Source organism: Scatophagus argus, chromosome 8 (genome assembly GCF_020382885.2).
Source record: "Scatophagus argus isolate fScaArg1 chromosome 8, fScaArg1.pri, whole genome shotgun sequence".
Classification (NCBI taxonomy): domain Eukaryota; kingdom Metazoa; phylum Chordata; class Actinopteri; family Scatophagidae; genus Scatophagus; species Scatophagus argus.
The window spans coordinates 18,037,269-18,057,483 of record NC_058500.1 but is presented as its reverse complement, the minus strand read 5'-3'; the positions used below and the strand labels follow the sequence as shown (position 1 = coordinate 18,057,483).

General features: G+C 39.3%; 1 protein-coding gene and 3 non-coding genes across 5 annotated transcripts in view; 1 reads left to right on the top strand and 3 right to left on the bottom strand.

The window, feature by feature from the left end:
* The first annotated feature begins 419 nt into the window (after window positions 1–419).
* sema3h (sema domain, immunoglobulin domain (Ig), short basic domain, secreted, (semaphorin) 3H) overlaps window positions 420–20,215 on the top strand; it is a 59,490-nt gene continuing 39,694 nt past the window's right edge. For both annotated transcript variants that reach the window (XM_046397212.1, XM_046397211.1), the window contains exons 1-2: window positions 420–771; window positions 4,764–5,416. In XM_046397212.1, coding sequence (XP_046253168.1) covers window positions 5,320–5,416 — 97 coding nt within the window. In that variant the 5' untranslated portion in view covers window positions 420–771; window positions 4,764–5,319. The remainder of the gene's footprint in view (window positions 772–4,763; window positions 5,417–20,215) is intronic.
* Window positions 9,865–9,936, bottom strand: trnam-cau. Its single transcript has one exon. It is a non-coding gene; the product is annotated as a tRNA-Met (tRNA).
* trnar-ccu lies at window positions 9,943–10,015 on the bottom strand. The gene has a single exon. It is a non-coding gene; the product is annotated as a tRNA-Arg (tRNA).
* On the bottom strand, window positions 10,846–10,918 carry trnar-ccu. The gene has a single exon. It is a non-coding gene; the product is annotated as a tRNA-Arg (tRNA).

Here is a 20,215-nt window from a genome sequence, read left to right as displayed (position 1 = left end):
CATGTCTTTTCTACCACCTATGTAATGGAGCACCATATCCTTTAAGGCAATTCACAGCAGGTAGGATGTCCAAAGAGGGTGATATGAAGAGTGAATAAGGACCTAGTATCAGTTCAAGAGAAGCTGGTATCCAGAGTTTCATTCTAGCAGGCCATGAGATGTTACAAGGACCAACTCCAGGCTGGACAGCAGCATTTAGGTTTGGTCAATATCTTTTTTTTTTTAACAGTTTTGATTAAAGGCAAGCAATCCCTGCAATGTCAGGAAAGGCATTCACATTCAAGTGCTGTTTTATTTTGATTTATAGATTTCGAAGTGTCTTAACCATAAATTAAATCACACACATTGTATGTTTCTTCTCCTCTGTATGCTGACTTTACACGATCTCACACTGGCCTCTGGTGGTATAATGCTGTCATTGAATCTTACTTGTGCCGAATTCAGTCAAGCAGTTAGAATTTATAGCCTTTGCTTCTCTTCTTCTTTGACGCAGCGCGTTTACTGTCCACACATGTTTTATTCATCTTGATTTAATTAATTACAAGATCAAATTTACTCATTTCTGTGAGCCTAGTCTGAACGTAAGCTTTCTCTCCTAGAGTCTCGCGGGATTTCGACGTTTTAGAAACGCGAGATCCCAAGCTTGTAGGCGACGGCAAAAAACGTAAGATGGCAGCAAAGTCCTACCTGTGGAAATTAAAGATATTAAATCCTATAAGTTTACTCCGTTGGAGGCACAAATAGCCACGGTTAGACAATATCCGTATTTTGGTAAGAAGTCTGTTTCATATATTTTATGTTGAATTTAGGCTACTTTTTGCAACCCAAATCTCACTCATTGTATACAGAAAATGAAATGCAAATTAGCTTAAACATCCCTAAACCTGCTAGCATTACCAGCAGAGCTTAATGGCCATACTGTTCTTACAGAGACTCACCCACGCCAGTAACAACTATTTCATATTTTCGTTGTGTATGTGAATGTGTTATTTATCTTCTGTAAACTGGTATTGTGTCAGTTAGCTCTTCATGAAATAGGCTAAAGATGTTAGAGCAAATCATATAATTGCTGTTCGTTTCTTCATTGCTGCCTGTAAAGGAGACAAGAAGTTGCTATATGTGCTAATTCAAATAAAAGGAGACCTGTTCAGTGTATTTTGAAGAGCTGTTAAATGAAAGGTGAAATTTTAGGTGACCCAGGGAGGGAGGGAGGGTTCAAGCTAAAGCCCACTCTTTCTCTCTACCTCCACTTCCCCAGACTTTAGTGTTGACCTCCAAGCCATGAGAATTTTCAGGCGAACAGCCTGAAACAGCCAGTCAGTAACTTTAAAAAAAAAACCCTCTAGTTGACCTGAATTGATGCTTTTTGGTCTTGATATTACGTACATCAAGTTGTCAGTTATTACTATAATGTGCAGTTTGACTTTGTCACATTAAGTTTCATATCAGTCTAAAAAGGGGACATAAACATCATGAAATCTAACTAACAGGACAACAAGAGTGAGTGCTCATTAACTAATGCATTCTCACTCAACCCATGAATCACAGGGAATGTGCTTGAGTTAATGGGTAAGGGCGTGTGTTTCTATGTGGTTTGTAGAGAATAGCAGCGGTAAGATCTGAGACCAGTAATGATCCCTGCAGCCAGAGCTCACATGCTAATTGACTAATTGATGTTAGTTGTCGAAGCGAAATCAGTGGCCTTTTGTTCAAGCTAGCTGGGAGGTCATTATTTGTAATTAACAAGCTGACTGATCAGATCAGATAGGTGAAGAGCTTCGAATTGTCCTATGTTAATGACACGAGAGTTAAGAAAGTCCTAGTGAGTCAGTTTTATGGTGAGAGCATAAAGTGACAAATGCATAAGTGACCTTTTGGAGTTTCGAAATTGATAGTACTGTCTTTTCCATCTTTTCTCCTCAGAGAAGTGATGTACATAACAATTTTAGCATCATGAGCCAGTTTTGTTTTGTTGGACATAGATCCAACTGCCCCAAGAAGAATCTGCTTTTGATGTGAAACTTTTAAATGGTGGTGAAAATTTTTGTTTGGTTGTGTAGTATAGGTTATGGCTTTATGAGATTTTTACGCAATTGAAATTTTCAGTTACTTGCAACCATTTGATAATAAAACATCAAACTCAAATGTTTCACTTTTGCAAAAGTAGCAATACCACAATGAAAAAAATATTCTGTTATGAGCAAAAGTACTAGCTTAAAGATCTTACCTCAGTAAAAGCATGAAAGCGTGGCACATCATTGGTATTGCCTATAAAAGAAATGATCTGTATTGGCCTGAAATTAAGGGCGTAAGTAGTTTTTTACATTTTGCCTAGTGAATGTGTACATTTTAAAAAGCATTGGATGTCTGTATCTGCCGTTCTGCCATCACGATAAATGTAGATATAATCATATGGTAGTGCCACTACAGGATAGATGTGATGTTTTTTGCTATTAGGTGGCAACAAATGCATTCACATTTTGGTCTTTGCATTGGCAACTGGCAAACATATCAGCATATTGGTTAGTTATTGTCAAAAATACAATATCATGCATACCTGGCAAAATATACTATTTTTCATTTTTATTTTATATTTGCAGTCTGAACCCACAAATTAACTGGTAACTAAAGTTAGCAAATAAAAGTAGTGGGTTAAAAGTACAATATTTGCCTCCAAGAAGTAGTGGCATAGCGGTTTAAAGTAGTAGAAAATAGAAATACACTGGTATTAGGAGCAGCGAATGGTGACTCATTGATTCACATGGTCAAGTGATGACTGCAGTATCAACTGCTTCCTGCTTTTCTATTGCTCAAGTATTATTGCTGAGTGCCAAAACATTAAACTTTTAACCTTTACACTTTATTGTCAGGATTTCATAATTAGAAGAATCTCAACATGAACACAAACATTGTTAAAGAACCTTTGTGTTTCTTAGACTATTTCCTGAACATCTATAGTTCACCTATACTGTCATTTCTGGTTCTTTGCTGGGAAGGGGCAACGCATCCTTCATTTTGTAACTGCCTTATGACCAACTGATGGAACACACTAATTCAGCCTGTTCACAGTTCATAAAACTTTACATTTTTGAACAGACAGTAGATAAAGCCTCTCTGTTGCACATGATTGATGCATTTAATATAACAGTTTGTCTAAAATGCATACAGAAACTCCCCTGGGAGGTGGTTAGTTTTGGCAGTGATACCAGTTGGTCCACAACTGAAAAACCCCAACAATGCGAGGCAAGCCGTAGAGACGAATATTTAAACAATATTCCATCCATCCATTTTCGATATCGCTTATCTGTCAGGGTCGCTGGGGGTGGGGGCTGGAGCTGGAGCCTATCCCAGCTGACTATGGGCGAGAGGCGGGGTACACCCTGGACTGGTTGCCAGCCAATCACAGGGCCACCACAAAAACACCTTAAATAATAATAATATTAGTAATAGTGAACATGTTGTTTAGGAAATTGAGCAAAAATGCAATGCCTTTAGGGGATTATGGAGTCCACTGACATAAGATAGAAGCATTTAATTCTAATTATTAATTCATGAAGCTCAAGGTGACTCCAGCGAGGTAAAGTACGATCGCTGGAGGGGAGTTAGTCCGTGTGCACAATCACGAGGTGACTTCTTTCTCTTCTGTTAAATAATTAGATAACTTAATTAGCTAGTGGGTTTGACCAGATTTGACCTCATCCAATTAAAAGCTGTGTGAGTTTGTGTAAACACCAAGTTGCAGGACATCTAATCATTATACTGTGGGGTCATATTTAAAAAAACAGTCTGTACTAATTATACAATAGCAGGCAAGTGTGGAGAATAAATAATTTACAGAGCAGAAGTCCTTGAAGGGAATACATACTTGTTCATTTGCACGCAACCTAAATTCATTATTTATCCCGGAGAATGAATAAATTGTCCCTGCTAGCCTGTGATTGAACTTGAGCTGGTGAAAAATTCAGCCCGCGCTGCTTTACCCCAGTGAGCTGCTATCTAATGAAAGTAACACAGCAAGAAAGAAGGCACGAACTTTAATGATTGCGTTTGGGTTGGGAGTGGAAATGGAGAAAATAATGAGAAAGAGGAAAGGAGGGGACTTTGAGGGGACTACTGAGAAAGAGATGGTTTGTTTTTGAATTGATTTAAAGATCTCACTCATTACTTCTAATACACTTCATGGCTTGGCCCCAGATGTTATCTCTCAAGTCACTCAGTGCCTTATCAACCTGCACACAGTGTGAGCTCTCGAAGCAGGAGCCTGCTGGCTTCTCCCATGGTAAGACCTATGATTAAAGGGTGCTGGACATTTGCTCTCAGATCTGCTTGGCAAACTCCAAACTTCCAAACTTGGTATCTTATTTTAATCTGCTTCTGAAAACCTCCTGTAAAAATTAACCTTAACCTTTTTTATCATTTAATCATTTATCATTTTTTACTTTTGTTTTTAATTGTAGTTTTTATTGTTATTATTACTATATATTATTGTTGTACAATAATAAAATAAAACTGTCTCATTTTCATTCCTGCTTTCTGACCTAAAATTTTGCTGCTCACTCACTGTTTGTCTTAATGTTTCATTGTTTGTGTGCTTTTAGTAAAGGTTGGAGTAATCCTGGTTTTAACCATATTATATAGGAATAAAGTGGGGGGAAAAAAGTTCAGGGGGAAAAAGAGGGATTGAGAAACTGAGAAAATGTGAGTGAGGAAGATGGGAATAAAGATAAAAGCTGATTTGTCTCTCTCATTTCCACTTTAACTAGGTTTTCTCAGAGCAACGAGTAGGCGTGTGTGCCTGCATTTGTGTGCAGGGTGGCCACAGTGATCTGGGATATTGCTCCCTCCGCCTCCCAGAGAGAGAGAGAGAGAGAAAGAGAGAGAGAGCAGCAACATCCAGAGAGGAGTGGAGACGAGAGACAGAACAGAAGAGAGCTGTCAAGCTGCGAGGAGGCAGTGGAGAGACGACTTTGTTTTGTCTTGGAATACATTCTCCCTTTCCATTTCTGAAGCCCACATATGAACAACATATATAAAGAGATAAACACAAGTGTGTGAGAGAGCTGCAGTTATCCCCTTACAAGGAGGAGTTAAGTATTTCCAGGATCTGGACTAATTCAAGCCGGTCTCACTTGGACTGTGGAGTGTTTGTATTCAGCATCTTAGTGACTTGGACTTGAACTGTGATCGGACATTTGCGACTAAGAGTGTGTATTCTTGTGTGGGATTCAGTACTTCATCTGAATGCAACGCTGAGCTTTTGACTGAAACTGTGTTGGCACTGGTCGGTTGAATTCAGCAGATTTGAACTAGAGGAGGAGGATGTGTTGGTCGGTGACGGTCCTGCTGGCCCTCCTCGGGTCCACCTTGACAGGGGCGTGGAGAGCATCTCAACCAAGACTACAGTTCACACACTCTGGTAAGACACAACGTTTCCTTTGTTTTCTTTCTCCTCTTGTTTTTAGTGTTTGCCCTTACTGTCTCTTACATCTGTCGCACTCTCATTGTCTACACACACACACACACACACACACACACAAACACACACACACACACATATACACACTCATGCAGGTGAAGGGAGTCGCACGCAGCTTCTCAGTTTTCGCTTTTCTTTCTTTCCTTGTCTATTAATGCCCACACACTGTCATGCGATATGTGCAACACAAATTATACCTTTGCCTCTCTGTCCCTCTGTCTGTCTCAGTGGGCCTTTTTCTTTCCCACACTGCCTCACTTCCTAAATCACTAATTACCTGTGTTAAATTAGTCTTTCTCCAGTAGTGAAGTTTCACCGCCCACCACACTTTCTCCTCTCATCATGAGGTCTGTTCAGAAGTGGTATAATTTAAGTGCTCATTTTGTCGGTTTAACACAGACAGTGGCAGCAACAGACTTTTTTTCCTGAAATACATATTTTGTGTTAAAAATGTTTCATAGTTTTGTCAGTCATATCTTTACTATTTACTAATTATGAAAACATTGTAATCACCAAAGACATCACTTCCAACAAAGTCAGACAGGGCAAGAAACACAAGTCAGATGATCGGGGGGGGTTGTAAATAAATCCACACTTAAGTAAGGTTATTTGTAAGTAAGACTAAAAGTGAGGACACTAGTGCTAATAATCTCCTGTTACACTGAAAAACTGCAGGAGAAGTTTCCAAAGGACAGTTTAGATCCTAATTTTACCACTCACCTTTTTTCCTCTTCCAAATAAGTGTGGCTAAACTGGGAATTTTGAACATCAGATGTGTTATTATTTTAGCAGTGCAACCAGAGTTAACAGTGGTTAAATACAGGTGTCACTATTACTGTTAGGAATTATTGACAAAACTATGAAAATAAGATGTAAGTTGTCAGACAGTTAAATCATCCTTTACTTAGAGAAATATCTGAAATATCTATTAAAGTCTTATCTCTATAGCAGAGTCTTCCAAAGCAGAGCATATTAATAGCAACATTATATGGATGTGGACTGGAGACCATTTTATTGACTTTAGATTAATTTCCTGTAAAAATGAAATCTTTTGCCAGCACCTTTGAAACAATTTGGCAATGAGCTTCACACCCAAAGACATCCTCTCAGTCATTATGAAATCAAGTGTCTCTGTCTGTTAGTTTCAGTTATGGCTAACAAAAGAAATAATTATCTGATGGCAGAAATCCCAGATCCAGATCAGCACCAAATTAATTATTTCTTGGCCCCAGGCCGATCTGTCCACCACATTGAAATCTGTGCAGAGGCTGCTGTAAAAACCTGCAGACAGACACAACAGAACCTGCAGGAGGAGGGAAAGTAAAATATGAAATTCCAGCTGGTTATTTAGCAGCTACTGTGGTGGAGAACTGATTTGTGCATTGGTATGCTGCTATGTTTGCACTTGTTGGTTGCCACTGTGTAGCACATTGCCCCAAACACATGTTGTTGAATCAACGTGAACAGGTGCTCAGTCTCTGCTATTAGTAGACTTTATTTATGGTTGCATTGGAGTTGATGGTCCTATAAAGGAGTTAGGTGGTGGTACACAGTTATTGGTATTTGTTGTAACCTTGTGGCAGCAGCAGTGGTGTGAGGTTTGCGTCACTGGTCAAAAGAAGGAAGATCTGACGATTTCACACTGTTTTGAATCCAACTGAGATGTCTTGAAGCAGTTATTCCCATCAGTCTTCTCCTCCAAATAAGGCAGGGTTTAAGACTTTGACCCATGTTGGGTGTTGTTTGGGTATAACAAATGTGACGGTTAAAAGTAATGAGAAAGTGAAGATCTCCATCTTCTAATTTACACAGAAATTTGAATTCCGTCTTTTGCCTTCTCAGCCATATTTACAGTGAATCGCCCTCAAATTAAAAGCTTTTTTTAGGCATTCAGGCCTTTAGTTTTGGTGAGATAAACTCATCTCCCTTTAATCATGTTTACCAGAGACACTGTAGAGTAAGAAAACAACTGATTACATACATGAGCCGAAACACAAAGGGTCCGTGAAGTAGATGTGATAAGCCTGAAGTAGACCACTCATGACCTAGAAAGTACAGGGAAACCTTGTCAGATTCTCCCTGGTGGGAATTTAATTTAATTTCTGATGAAATCTGAATTTTTAAATGTGAAGAGCTGTTAAAGTAGCTGTGTGCTTTTTGTGAACTATCTGTATGTCCTTGAATACGTGTGTGTGTTTCTTGCTTGAATATATGTATGTGTGTGTGTGTGTGTGTTGATGCATATGTGTGTATTTTTGTTTAAGTCACTTTGAAGATATGAGTTTGCATGCGTGTCCCGAAATAGAGCTGTTACAGTTCCAGGAATCTGCCCACCTCAGTCTTTGTTGTGTATTCTGTGGACGTGAATCCTCATGTCTTTGAACAACAGAGGCTTCTGTGTGTTTTATATCTACAGTGGCCAGTGTGCTCATCTTTGGAAGAGAAGAGAACAAAAACAAAATATGATATGTTTAGGGATTATGATGGTCTACATGTCCATTATCATGCCTGTGTGTGTATTTGTGTGTGCGCACACTCTTTTCTCTCTCTCTGTGGGAGCTCCATGCTGTGGTCATTTCCCTTCTCATCATCACAGAAGATTTTCACAGACTTTTTTTTTACCCTGAAATCGCTGTAATTAGAAAAGGATTTCAGCTCCACTCAAACACTTTGACTCTGCGGTTGTTCGGGCAGTTCAGAGACACTGTATATTTTGATTTTGCTTCATCTGTTGAACACATAGCTGAAAGCTAATAGAAAAACCAGAGTCTGAAAATTTAACTAAGGTGTTTCACCCCATGTTTGAAGAAAACTGGCTACAATAGAGAGCTGCGAAGCAATTGGCTATGATATAGAGCTGTGAAGCAAAAACCCCACAAATCCCGGTGATTTAACTGAACTGTTGCAGCAGTAAATTGATGATGGAATAAAACAGGAAAAGCAGATGACAACAACAGCTACAGATAAAAAAGGAAGTGAAACAGTATGAGAATCTGCTAACTAAATCATATGGAATATGTGCAGTTTGAGATCAGCAGTTCCATGCAAGGTATTATGCAACATAAGACAAATGATACAAAATGTGAAACTGCAGAGAAATAACCAGCTTATATTTTAGAAACACATCAGTTTCACAAACCAGGGTGTTTAAACGATACGCAAATGCAGTCGTCATGTAATCCTCTCGTGCTAAAAGTGTGTGACCATTTTTTAGTACATGGAAGAAAACTGTGCACGACACACTCTTCAGACAAAAAAACAAATAATTTAGCTGATTTTCACATTTTTAATTTCCACTAATGGCTGAGAAACTGTTCCAACCCGTGTGCTTTGGAAATTCATTTAAAACCACGCTGGAGAAACTCTGAAATCCGCTGAGTTGCAAATGAGGCTTTTTGACACAGAAAGGTTTCACCTGCCAGCAGCAGTAGACAATTTAAACCAACAAGGTGAAACAAGGAGGTTCTCATCAGACTGAAGCTGCATTCTGAGCCTGAATCTGAGCTACGAACTGATTCTAATGACATGTAATGCATTTACTCTAGAAAAAACACGAAAACTGAGTGAGCGGACAGTGAGCAGACTAAACTAATTTTTAATGTATTGATTGTACTAATGTCCTAGAATGACTGCACAACAGAAATAGCGCAGCTCCTCACAGCTTGAAAAATCTTAGAGGAATTGAATGATGCTGATGATGAAAGAAACAGAGGTGTCCTCGATTAAAAAAAACCCAATTTTTTTCACTTCGCTGATTTTACACATCAAACTTAATTTAACATTCACTTAATTTAAAACATGCATATATTGTCTTTGGCTCTAGAGAAGTTTTGTCAGGTCTGAGAATATTACTCAAATGACATCAATTGACTGATGTTGGACGATTATTCTTGGAGACTGAATAAGCTTTATTAAAGAAAGTCTGTGATGCAAAATGTGTTGAGTTCCTTGGATTTTCTGTGGAGCTTTAGACGTCTGGTAACTGTATGAAGCTGTTTTTCTTTGAACAGGTATACGCATATGATACACAGTCGTACCAATGCTGTCACACTATTCCACTGATCAACAGGTGGCCATAACACATGAGACAATACAGCAGTGCCCCAGTAAGGTCAGAGAAGGAGACTGCAATCTATTAAGCATGAATGCTAACAATGCTGGATCTAAAATACTTGAAATCAACTTTGTAAATGTTTTGTGAGGAAAGAGATCTACTGAACACATTGAGGTATGTTTTGACCTCAGTGATACAAACAGTACTCTTTGCTGAGGGACACCACATGTAAACAGAACTTTTGTTTGTTTGTAAGAAAACTCCACAGGGGATCTTAAACTGAAGTGTCTTTAAGGCCACTCAGCTGTCTGTGAAATGCTATCATGTAAAATGATAGCAGAGGATGGTTTCGATCCATCGACCTCTGGGTTATGGGCCCAGCACGCTTCCGCTGCGCCACTCTGCTATTGTTCACCCCAGATGGGACTCGAACCCACAATCCCTGGCTTAGGAGGCCAGTGCCTTATCCATTAGGCCACTGGGGCTTGATGTGTTTCCAGATGACCACTTCTGTAGTCAGGCAGAGCAACACTATGGGAAGCACAACATGTGGGTTTGAATACTGTGGCAATTGTCCCTGATGCTAGTGGCAGTGACAGAGAAACAGAAAGAGAGGAGGGGAGGCAGAGTGAAGCTCTGACTGAACTAGAGACAAAAGCCAAAATGTGTTCGGAAGAATAAGAATAACAAGAAAAGACAACTGTTTCTGAAGAAGTCTTCTTTACAGGTGTCTACAAATATGGGTTCAGAAAACAGTCAGTATGCAGTGGGAGATGCTGCTCTGCCACCTGTACAACACCAAAACTGAGGATGGTTTCCATCCATTGATCTCTGCTTTATGGGCCCAGTGTGCTTCAGCTGTGTTATTCTGCTGACAGTCACCATGGACAATCAGTTCTGTCGCTCTTTCCCGATGAATCTGTTCGTATTTGTCAGCTGTGCCTCTTTCACATAAACATGCTCGTAGCTCAAATGGGAAACCCAGCATTAACAGAACCAGTTGACAAGAAGCTTCTTGCTCCCAGCTTTCCAGGGTTAGAAGTATTTGGCTCAGTGAAGGCAAGTAACCCAAAGAGAGACATTTTAGTCAGTACTGGATGGAAATCATTAAGTCTGGTTGGATTTTGCTGTTCACTCGTTCATAGTGACAGTAATTTTGTTTGTCTGTCTTATTTTGCTATTCAGATGACAGATGACAGAGACTGTTTCATGCTAGTATCAGCAAGTAAAATGCTGATAGCAGAGGATGGTTTTGATCCATCGACCTCTGGGTTATGGGCCCAGCACGCTTCCGCTGCGCCACTCTGCTATTGTTCACCCCAGATGGGACTCGAACCCACAATCCCTGGCTTAGGAGGCCAGTGCCTTATCCATTAGGCCACTGGGGCTGCTGACTGCAGGTGTTGGCCACTTATGTACAGATGCATAATGTTCTGCTGTTATGCATCAATATTAGAGACACATTGGCTTCTCTATCACCAGTGACCCCTGAGGCTACCGTGGCATTTCAGCAAAAAGGATTGAACAGGGAGGGATGGAGGGGGAGGACACTGTATAGCTGCAAAACATACAGTTTTCATCTGAACCGTATAAAATGAGTTGTTTTTACATCACGACTACATTACTGACCTTTATGTCATTAAAGGGGCGGACATGGGTATTTACCCGACAAGGAGGGTCAAACAAAGTACGTCATCAAACTGCATCATTGGAAGTGTAGGCTCCAAAGCATTTGGAGCTTAGCACATACTATGGGCTAACAGTCAGAATATCTACTGTAGAGTTGTGCCTTGACAATTCCTTGTAAAATTCTTTTTAAAGTACAACTAAGTTGCACTGACAGAGGCTTTTCAAAATCGTAATATAAATAACATCTATCAAATCATTATTATTTATAGTATTCATGTAATTACAAAATGGTAAGGTATGATAATTTATTGTATACTAACTTCAAAACAGTGAATACAAATTAGTGTGTAAATATCCCATCTTTTGTTCTTTTAGCTATTGTGAACATGTACACATGTGGTGTTATTGTGGCTACAGTGACAATGATACTGACATCAGAACCAGACACACAGTTAAACGTCCAAAGTACTCAACATTCAGAGCTCAGTGTGTTGGGCAAGGAGGCATTTTCGCTGTCCAAGAGATTTGTTCTGATTGGTGAAATGTAATCAGACTGACTGACCAGACAGCTTCATGTGTCTGAAACAAAAAGCAGCTTTAAATACTTAAATACATGCCTGATTAGCTCTTAATGACGAAATTATCCCAGTTATTCACTCAAATGTCACATTGTCCATATCCGAGAGTGGGCTAATACACGCACACACACACACACACACACACATGGACACACGGACACACGTGCTTGAGTGTAATGAGTCCATTATCCTAGCCTTTCAGTGGATGGTAGTGTGATTTTCTTAATGAGACGGCAGTTAGTGATACCATCTTTCTACCACGCTCACACACACACACACACAGATACAGGAGTATTTAAGAGGTTTTACACACACACACACACACACACACACACACATACATAAACGCACAACTATAAACATGCAAAAATATATTACGGGAAGGTCCTATACCTGCACACATGAAGAGTTACACACACACACAGAACTACTTACACTGCTGTGACCCTTCTGTTTGCAGCTACTTCATCAACTCATAACTGTCACATGGGAATATAAAGATTCATTGCTACAGCCACAGAATAAAACTCCATAAGTGGCTCAGAGGAGGTTTGGATGGTTTATTAAGTCAGTGTGAATCTATTTCCCCACATGTAGAGTGATGTTTTATTCATACAGCATTCACAGTGTGAATTGGTTTGCGATAGACATTTAGTGTTAATTAGTTTCTGGAAAATATTTGAATTGAATCAGATGATTTTGTGTGGCATGACTGTAGACGTTGGCTTTGCCCTATGACCTCTGTGCTGCTGATTGCTTGTGATGGTTGTAATCCAGGCATTTAAAGTTATCCTGCTGTGTCCCTTAGTGACTTTCTGGACAAATGCCCAATTTATAATGTAAATGTAAATGAGTCCTTTTCATTTTCATGCTATTAGCATGCAAATTGCTCGGTTAGGCTACACAGTGGATTGGTTCATTGGTGTCCAGATGCTTGTTTGCTCATATGCATGTGCATTCAATTCAGATTTCCTAAAAAAAAGAAAAACAAACAAAAACATATAAAAGCTGCAGTTTGGATATATCCTCAAATACCCTAATTTTTTTCTGTTGTGACTTTATGTTGCGCAGACTTCCCCAGCGACTCAATGGTTGAGGAAATGTAAGGACCCTTGAACAGCTGTTTTCATACAAAACCCAGATGAGCTGGCTGCTTTCAGTACAGTAGAAGGTCGTTGTCTAGCTGCGTTCTCTGAAAGAGAAGCAAGCTTTCAGACTCACAAACTAGCAACTGTCAGCTGATTTGTCCACTGATTTAAATAAATGTGGGTACAACTTTAATCCTCTTTGCTGTAAAGGGCCTGGATATTTATTAACTCAGATATTTTGGCATAACATGTGAACTGCTGTAATTAAATTGTAAAAGGTTGCATCAAAAATATCAACTTTATCATACCCCAGCCTCAGTCTTCAGCTTGGTGTGGATTGCCTCAGATACAAAAAACCTCTTTATTTTTGAAATGTATCTTCATGCAAGCACTTTTGACTTCTGACTGATGAGTCATTTCTTATTATTTTCATGGGTAGACAGTAAAAATTTGTCATTGTTCTAATGTCTCAAGAACAGGTCCCTGTAATTTGGCAGTTGTAATCATACAGTATTTAGGATGGACAGATTCAGAGAGCTTGTTATTTTACTCTTGTCTTGAAAACCTGCACTTGATCCATTGTATGTTTATATATTTCGTTGCAATGTTGAGGTTAAGAAGTGAAACCTGGTTCTTGGTGTATGTTGTACATCTTCCTCCTTTTCCCCGACCCTCACCTTTCTTTATTGTCTGCGTACTAATAAAGCACAAAAACCTTCAGAGTGATATTTAAAACCAAGAGATATTTCATTATTCATTTATTCTTTCAGATCTGTTTCTATCTAGGCCAGCGGTTTTCAGGCTCAGGGCTGGGATGTTGCTGAGATGTGGATTTCACTGGGACGGTTATCTGGCAGAGAATCAGGCTATTCTCTTTTATTAATTTTAATGGAAGTGGTCCCCAACGGTGGCATTATCATTGCTTGTCACTATTGTCAGACGGCAGCTGTTTGCTCATCTTACACTTTAAAAAAACTCAAGTAAGGCAACCCTCTTCTTTGGAAGAAAGATTAAATTTTCTTGCAACCAAAGTTTAGGTCCTTACTGAAACATAGAAATCCCTGATTAAAGGCCATGGTGCTTGAAGGTTTTCTCCCCTCTCTGGACAAAGACAGTGAAAAGAGTCTAATTCCCCTTGTTTTGGCAACAATAGCTCCTGAAAACAGTGGGCATACAGTAAATCTACCCTCTGGAGGTTTCTGGTGTTAATATTAGAGGTTATCTTTAGCTTGCAGCCTGTAATTAAGCAAAAAAACAAAACAAAACACAAGCTTCATATTTCTCACAGTTCCCTTATGTATTAATTTTCTTCATTCTGCTCTACTGTTTCTCACCTCCTCTTCCGGTCTTATTGTGTGTCAGCATTTCTTCAAAAAACAGATGCACGTGAAAATCTGTTTGACGCAACTGTTCACAAACAAGGTAATGTTTTAAACTTTAAAATTTTGACTTCTTTCCTCTCTCTGATTCACTTCCACAAATTATAGCAATAGGCAACTAAACGAAATGCACTATACTTTTGTTTGTACATTGTTGAAAACATCTAGAATATTATACGTGCAAAGTTCATCAAAATATGTGTAGAGGCTTGGTGGTTTTGAGACATTGCAATATGGAAATGCTACATATTCACAATAAGAAAAAGTTTTTGGTAGTTTTAGTAACTCTGAACTTGACGTCTTGGTTGTTTCACTTTTCAGGAGACGTATATTTCTCACTGCATTCCTTTCACTTTAGCTGCATGAGGTAATTTAATCCACAAAAACACTTGATTTGTTGGCAAACTGCATGCTAGAAGTAGACGGGATCAGCAGTGCCAAGACCAACTCGAACCAGTAGTTTACCTCATTAGCTGTAGATTAGGGCAGGCTGGAGATGAAGGATGTGAGGGCATGTAGATTTTGTTGGGACCGTAGGCAAATCAGCTTTGCTTCTTAAATCAGACCTTTAAAGCAACATTACGTAGACACTTAGACATTTTTTTGCATGCGGCAATCAAATATTGCACACTGTTGCACACGACTCATGCTAATCTACCATAAAAATCTCAACCAGAGACAATATACTGCTAAAACCTGGCTATAATATGCTACCAAACCACATCCAAATGTGGCTTGTTTTCAAGCTGTCATGTTTTCTACAATAATTGTGAAAAAGTGAATTTGAAAATGGCATCCAGAAGACTCTCCAAACCTACATGTACACATCTGCGCAAAACATATGATGTTTAACCCTTGGTGTGAGCAATCTGACATTTCCATTCCCTGACATTCCCATAAACAAGAAGAAGCCACAAGAATTTGATACTCCTTGTTTTGTCAGTGATCAAAAGATCAGACAAGTGCCACAAAAGGTTGGAAGTCAGACTTCCTTTTCCTGTTTAAAAAGAGCCAGGACTTATCAGGAAAAAGAGAGGATGTACAGTGACTGATAGTGGTTTTTTTTTATCATTTGGCCTGGTATGAAAGTAGGGATTCATCATAAATTTAACCCTCAAAGCTGATTGTCAGTATAAATCTGAACTCACTGTAGACAAATAGCCTACACAGGACGGCTACTGTCCCAATGTCCGCCCATATTTAAGATGTAGAGATATCGTTATTGCCCATTTGCTAAAGCAAATGTCCACTGAGCATACCGTATGTCTAACATGCTTTGAGGTTGAGCCAAGAAGTAGAAACCACAGACAATTTAAAGACTGCAGAGATTTTTCTGTCTGATGGATACAGATCTTCAGCAAAGTATTGGTTTAATTCTTTTGCAGTTAAATTACTCACTAGTCTGTGAGGGAACACAGTAGTGGTTTTCCTGAGTATTTGTTACCAGTCCATGTCACTAAGGGTCGATTGTTTCCTCTTGAGAAAAGACTTCAGAGAACTTCAGAGTCTTAAACCTCAGTCTCGGTCTCAGGGTATGATAGATAGATATGGTATAGACTTAACTAAATTTAATACTCCAAAGTCAATCTTTTGGCACTTTTTGCCAAAGAGAGATTTTTTTTGAGTATTAAGTATCAACTAGTGTGTATGGTAGGATGAAATCACATCCTTGGGTTAAGAAACTATATTGACTGTAGTCACCTGCAGTTTTTGCTCTTTGTCCTTCTCATTATTCTCATAAAATATATATATATATATATATATATATATATATATATATATATAAATATATAAAAATAAATTACATTAAAAAGTAAATAGGGAACAGACTCTAATGTGTCTATACAGCAGCATGGTGACCCAGGCTGAACAGTCTGGTGATGATGATGAATAATCATACGTGCTGAGGTCGAAGGTTAAGCTCTCCACGTGGGTCTGGTCTGTCTGTGACACAGTCCAGATGTAGTTCATAGTGTGGCCATAATTTTGCTCTGGCATGTGTGTGTGTGTGTGTGTGTTCAGATACACTCTGAACTGATCAAAAAATGAACATTGGTTCTTGCAAATAGTTGTTATGTGGTGAAGTATGTTACATTAGTAAACAACTAGATTTTCAGAAGAATTTCAGACAGTATGGATCATCTGATATGATACGGTCAGACACACATCTTGAAAATGTATGATGTGTGTATGAAGTGATCTTGGCATCAGAGAGAATGGCAGTAAGATTTTACACTTGTATGCATGGCATCTTGTGTGAGAAATGATTTAGTGCATGTCTTCACATGAGTGCCCATCTGTATGCCTATAGGCTTTGTTCCCAAGCTTCTGTAGGCCTCCTGCAGTAATTGCAACAGTAATTGGTGAAGTGATAACCCCATTTCCACAGGAAATGTGCCCTGGTTTCCTCACCCCACCGCCATCGTCCCCCTCTGGTGGCGCAGCCAACAAAGTCCTCCCCCTGGGAACATTGCACCAGACAGCTAAAGTTCCCAGGGGCTTGGCTAATAGATGAACAGACGGACAAAGACACAGGCACACAAACAGACACAGAAACAAAACTACACACATTTGTAACTTACGTGTGTGCTGAAGGCTGTGAGAGAATAATTGGATAGATTAATGATAAGTGTAGCATGTGTGTGTATATGCAGCAGCATGGTGACCCAGGCTGAACAGCTTGTGTGTGTGTGTGCACACAATTGGAAACAAGAATTCACTCTAAATCACCAGGAAAATCACTGGATGTTGGACTCCCAAGAGTAAGATAACGTTGAAAGAGAGACTTGATTCTTTCATCATCCTTTCTTTCATTTGTATCTTGTATGTCGCTTATTTCAATATGTCAGTGTGAACTCCTGCAAGGCTTAAAGAACTATTGTTATATTTTATTTGATGTGGTTACAGGTCCTACACTCAGTTGGGAAAGTTTCTTTCCTAAAACTTTTCATTGTATAAAATGGAAAAATTCAGCATTTCATGAGTTCTACCGGTGAGTTCTATGAGTTCTATCTTCAGGTTTGGTCTTCATATAAGCCCTGATGTGTTATGTGTTATGTGTTATGAGGGCCAGCTGACTGGTAGTCAGACATCCCTTGCTGAAGCAAAGGTGCAAAACACAATACTGTCTTTTATTATGAGAAGTGTAAAAATACTTTCAGATAATTTTGAAACTGTTATGTCAGAGTTGTTCTGTCTCACTGGTTTCCTCTGGTGTCACGTTTGCTTCCTGTCTGTCCCTACATCTTGGCCGGACTCACTTTGACAGTCACACCTGAGCTCAAAGCTGGCAATGCCCACAAGAAGACATTACAAACTCGTTTTCTTTACCAACCAGTTAGGAGCCTTAGTTTACGGAAGCAATATAGACCTCATTGTACAAAACAGTGCACATCTCACACATCTCAGCAAACCACAATTTTAGCAGATGTCTGCTGGACAAGTAGAAACAACTGAGAAACCTTTTACAGGAGCTTGTTTTCAGGTCATTAGTTACATTTACTTTTGATAAATTGTAATTGGATTTGTTAAACACATCAGTCAAGAAGAACATGCTCTTTGTCAGTGACTTTCAAAAGTCAAAATCTTGCATCCTATGATTAATGTCTGCTCTGCACGTCATACAGTGAATGTGAATGCTGCTCTTGCAGAACAGAACAACTTTAATTTAATAAGAGATGATGATTAGTTTGGGATGGTACAGTGGTGTGGTGGTTAGCACTGTCGCCTCACAGCAAGAGGGTTCTGGGTTTGAATCCTGGTCTGGGCCCTCCCCCCACAGTCCCAAAAACATACACATTAGGTTAATTGGCTACTCTACATTGCCCCTAGGCATGAGTCTGTGAGTGTGTGGTTGCCAGCTGTGATCCCAACAGATAAAGCGGGTATAGAAAATGTATGGATGGATGCATGGACTGGTTTGCTGTATCTTCCCTTGTCCGTATCTTTACCTATCTGCCCTCATGCCCATCTGATTAACAGATGAACATGTGAAGAAAAGTTGGATACAGCAGCATGAATATGAACTTCACAGCATAACTCTAACTTGCCAAGTTAGAGTAATGTCCTAAGATTGCCATTTCTGTCTAACCAAAAGTTGAAAAACTGCTGGAACAGCACAAAACATGGGCTTCATTTCAGATTGACTGCCATTTTGTAGTCTTTTGCCTTGTGCACAGGTGTGTTTGTTCACGAGAATGCCAGAGCGCTGCTGTGTGTACATGCCTATGTGTGTATGTGTGTGCGGTACAATGCAGGAATGTTCTTAGCTGTATCACACGCTGCACATTTGCTCTAATCACATTGAGGTCCATCACAACTCCCATGACCAGTGGCGTTTAATCTAATGTTCACCATGGATAAAAATACCTACCTGTAACGCACACACACACACACACACACACACACACACACATGAATGCACAAACAGTATATAAAAAGCAGACACTCATTGAGATAGGCAGGCAGACTCTTGCACTAATATAATGGAACCATTCACGCACAGACCTTAGACTGTGTGTGTGTGTGTTTATCCGTTCATGTGTGTGTCTGTGTGTGTGCATGAACGTACCAGTAGGATTATGTCTTAGGGTTTCTGTTCTTTCACATCTTAACCTTTTCCGTCTTTGATTCCCAGTGACAGGAGTCAAAGTCCAATTGGTTCAGATCAGAGGTCGTGACCCTCATTGACCTACTGTCAACTCAATGCTGATAAGAATGGCTGCAGTCTGCAGGCATGTGTGTGTGTGCGTGTGGGTGTGTTTGTGCAAGCTCGTATATGTGCTTGCAGAACAAGCAGATTGTGCTGCTGTCATAGAACTAGCGAGATCTTTTTACTATTATAATTACATGTTTTCAGTTTTTCCACTTTATCTTCTCTTTTGGCTGTTTATTCTCTGGATCACCTTTCTGAACACCATCAGTTAATTGCTCTTGCTTTTATGATGAAAGTACTGTGGAATGACTTTGCACAATAGTGACCCCACTGGACTGAAGAAGTTATTGTAAAAGTTGTGGTTTATGGCAAACTCAATACTAAAAAAATTACAGGTGCATTTAGAAGAAGAAGAATCAACTTTTATTGGCAGTATATATATTTTTACATACACATACTGAATTTGACTACTGCATTTATCCCATCCTTAGTTGAACACACACATGCAACACCCGGCAAATTACATGCAGTGAAACACACACAGGAGCAGTGGGCAGCATCAAGCGCCCGGGGAGCATATTGGGAGGTTAAGTGCCTTGCTCAAGGGCACATCAGCCGGCTAATGAAAGTACAAGATAGTTGGATGATGGAACAATCAGTTCTGGAGAAATATTACAGTGAGAAATAACCTTATATTACTCCAGCATATTCATAAAAGGTAAGTATAGTCATTGTTTTCTTTTAAAACAGTTTTACCCCACAACATAAAATAGATTCTATTATTTTTCTCTTCATTATGCCCTCCTCTATGTGTCACATGATAACTTATTTTTTGTTATGAAGTTGTTTTTCCAAATTTCAGTGTAATTTAAAGGCATGTGGGAGCTGAGAGTCATTTAAAAAAAATCAATTTTAATTCAGAGTTTCTGAAAAGATTGCAGAGTTGGAGAACAGATTGCCTCTGGGTCGATAAAATCATCACAAACTGCCACAGATCACTACCAAAAGTTTCACCAACACTTTCACTCCAACTTCTCAAAGAATTCATTCAGAAGTTATTATAGAGTGTGATGTGAATTGGTTGACCTTTACTGACCGTGTTCGGTCGAAGTTTTAATTTAGTCTTGGCAGGTGTATGTGTTAATATCCTGTTAAATGTTGCTAGTGACAGACAGCCAGGCTGCAGGGCACAGATGATGCTTCTTGTGTGTGGTAGATGTTATACATGAATATTTCTATTTATATTTGTGTGTGTGTGTGTGTGTGTGTGTGTTTGTGTGCCCACCCATGAACTAAATAGCTTTGATGTCTTGTAAAAACACTGCATTATTCCAAACTTCCCTCTGTATTTTAGCCA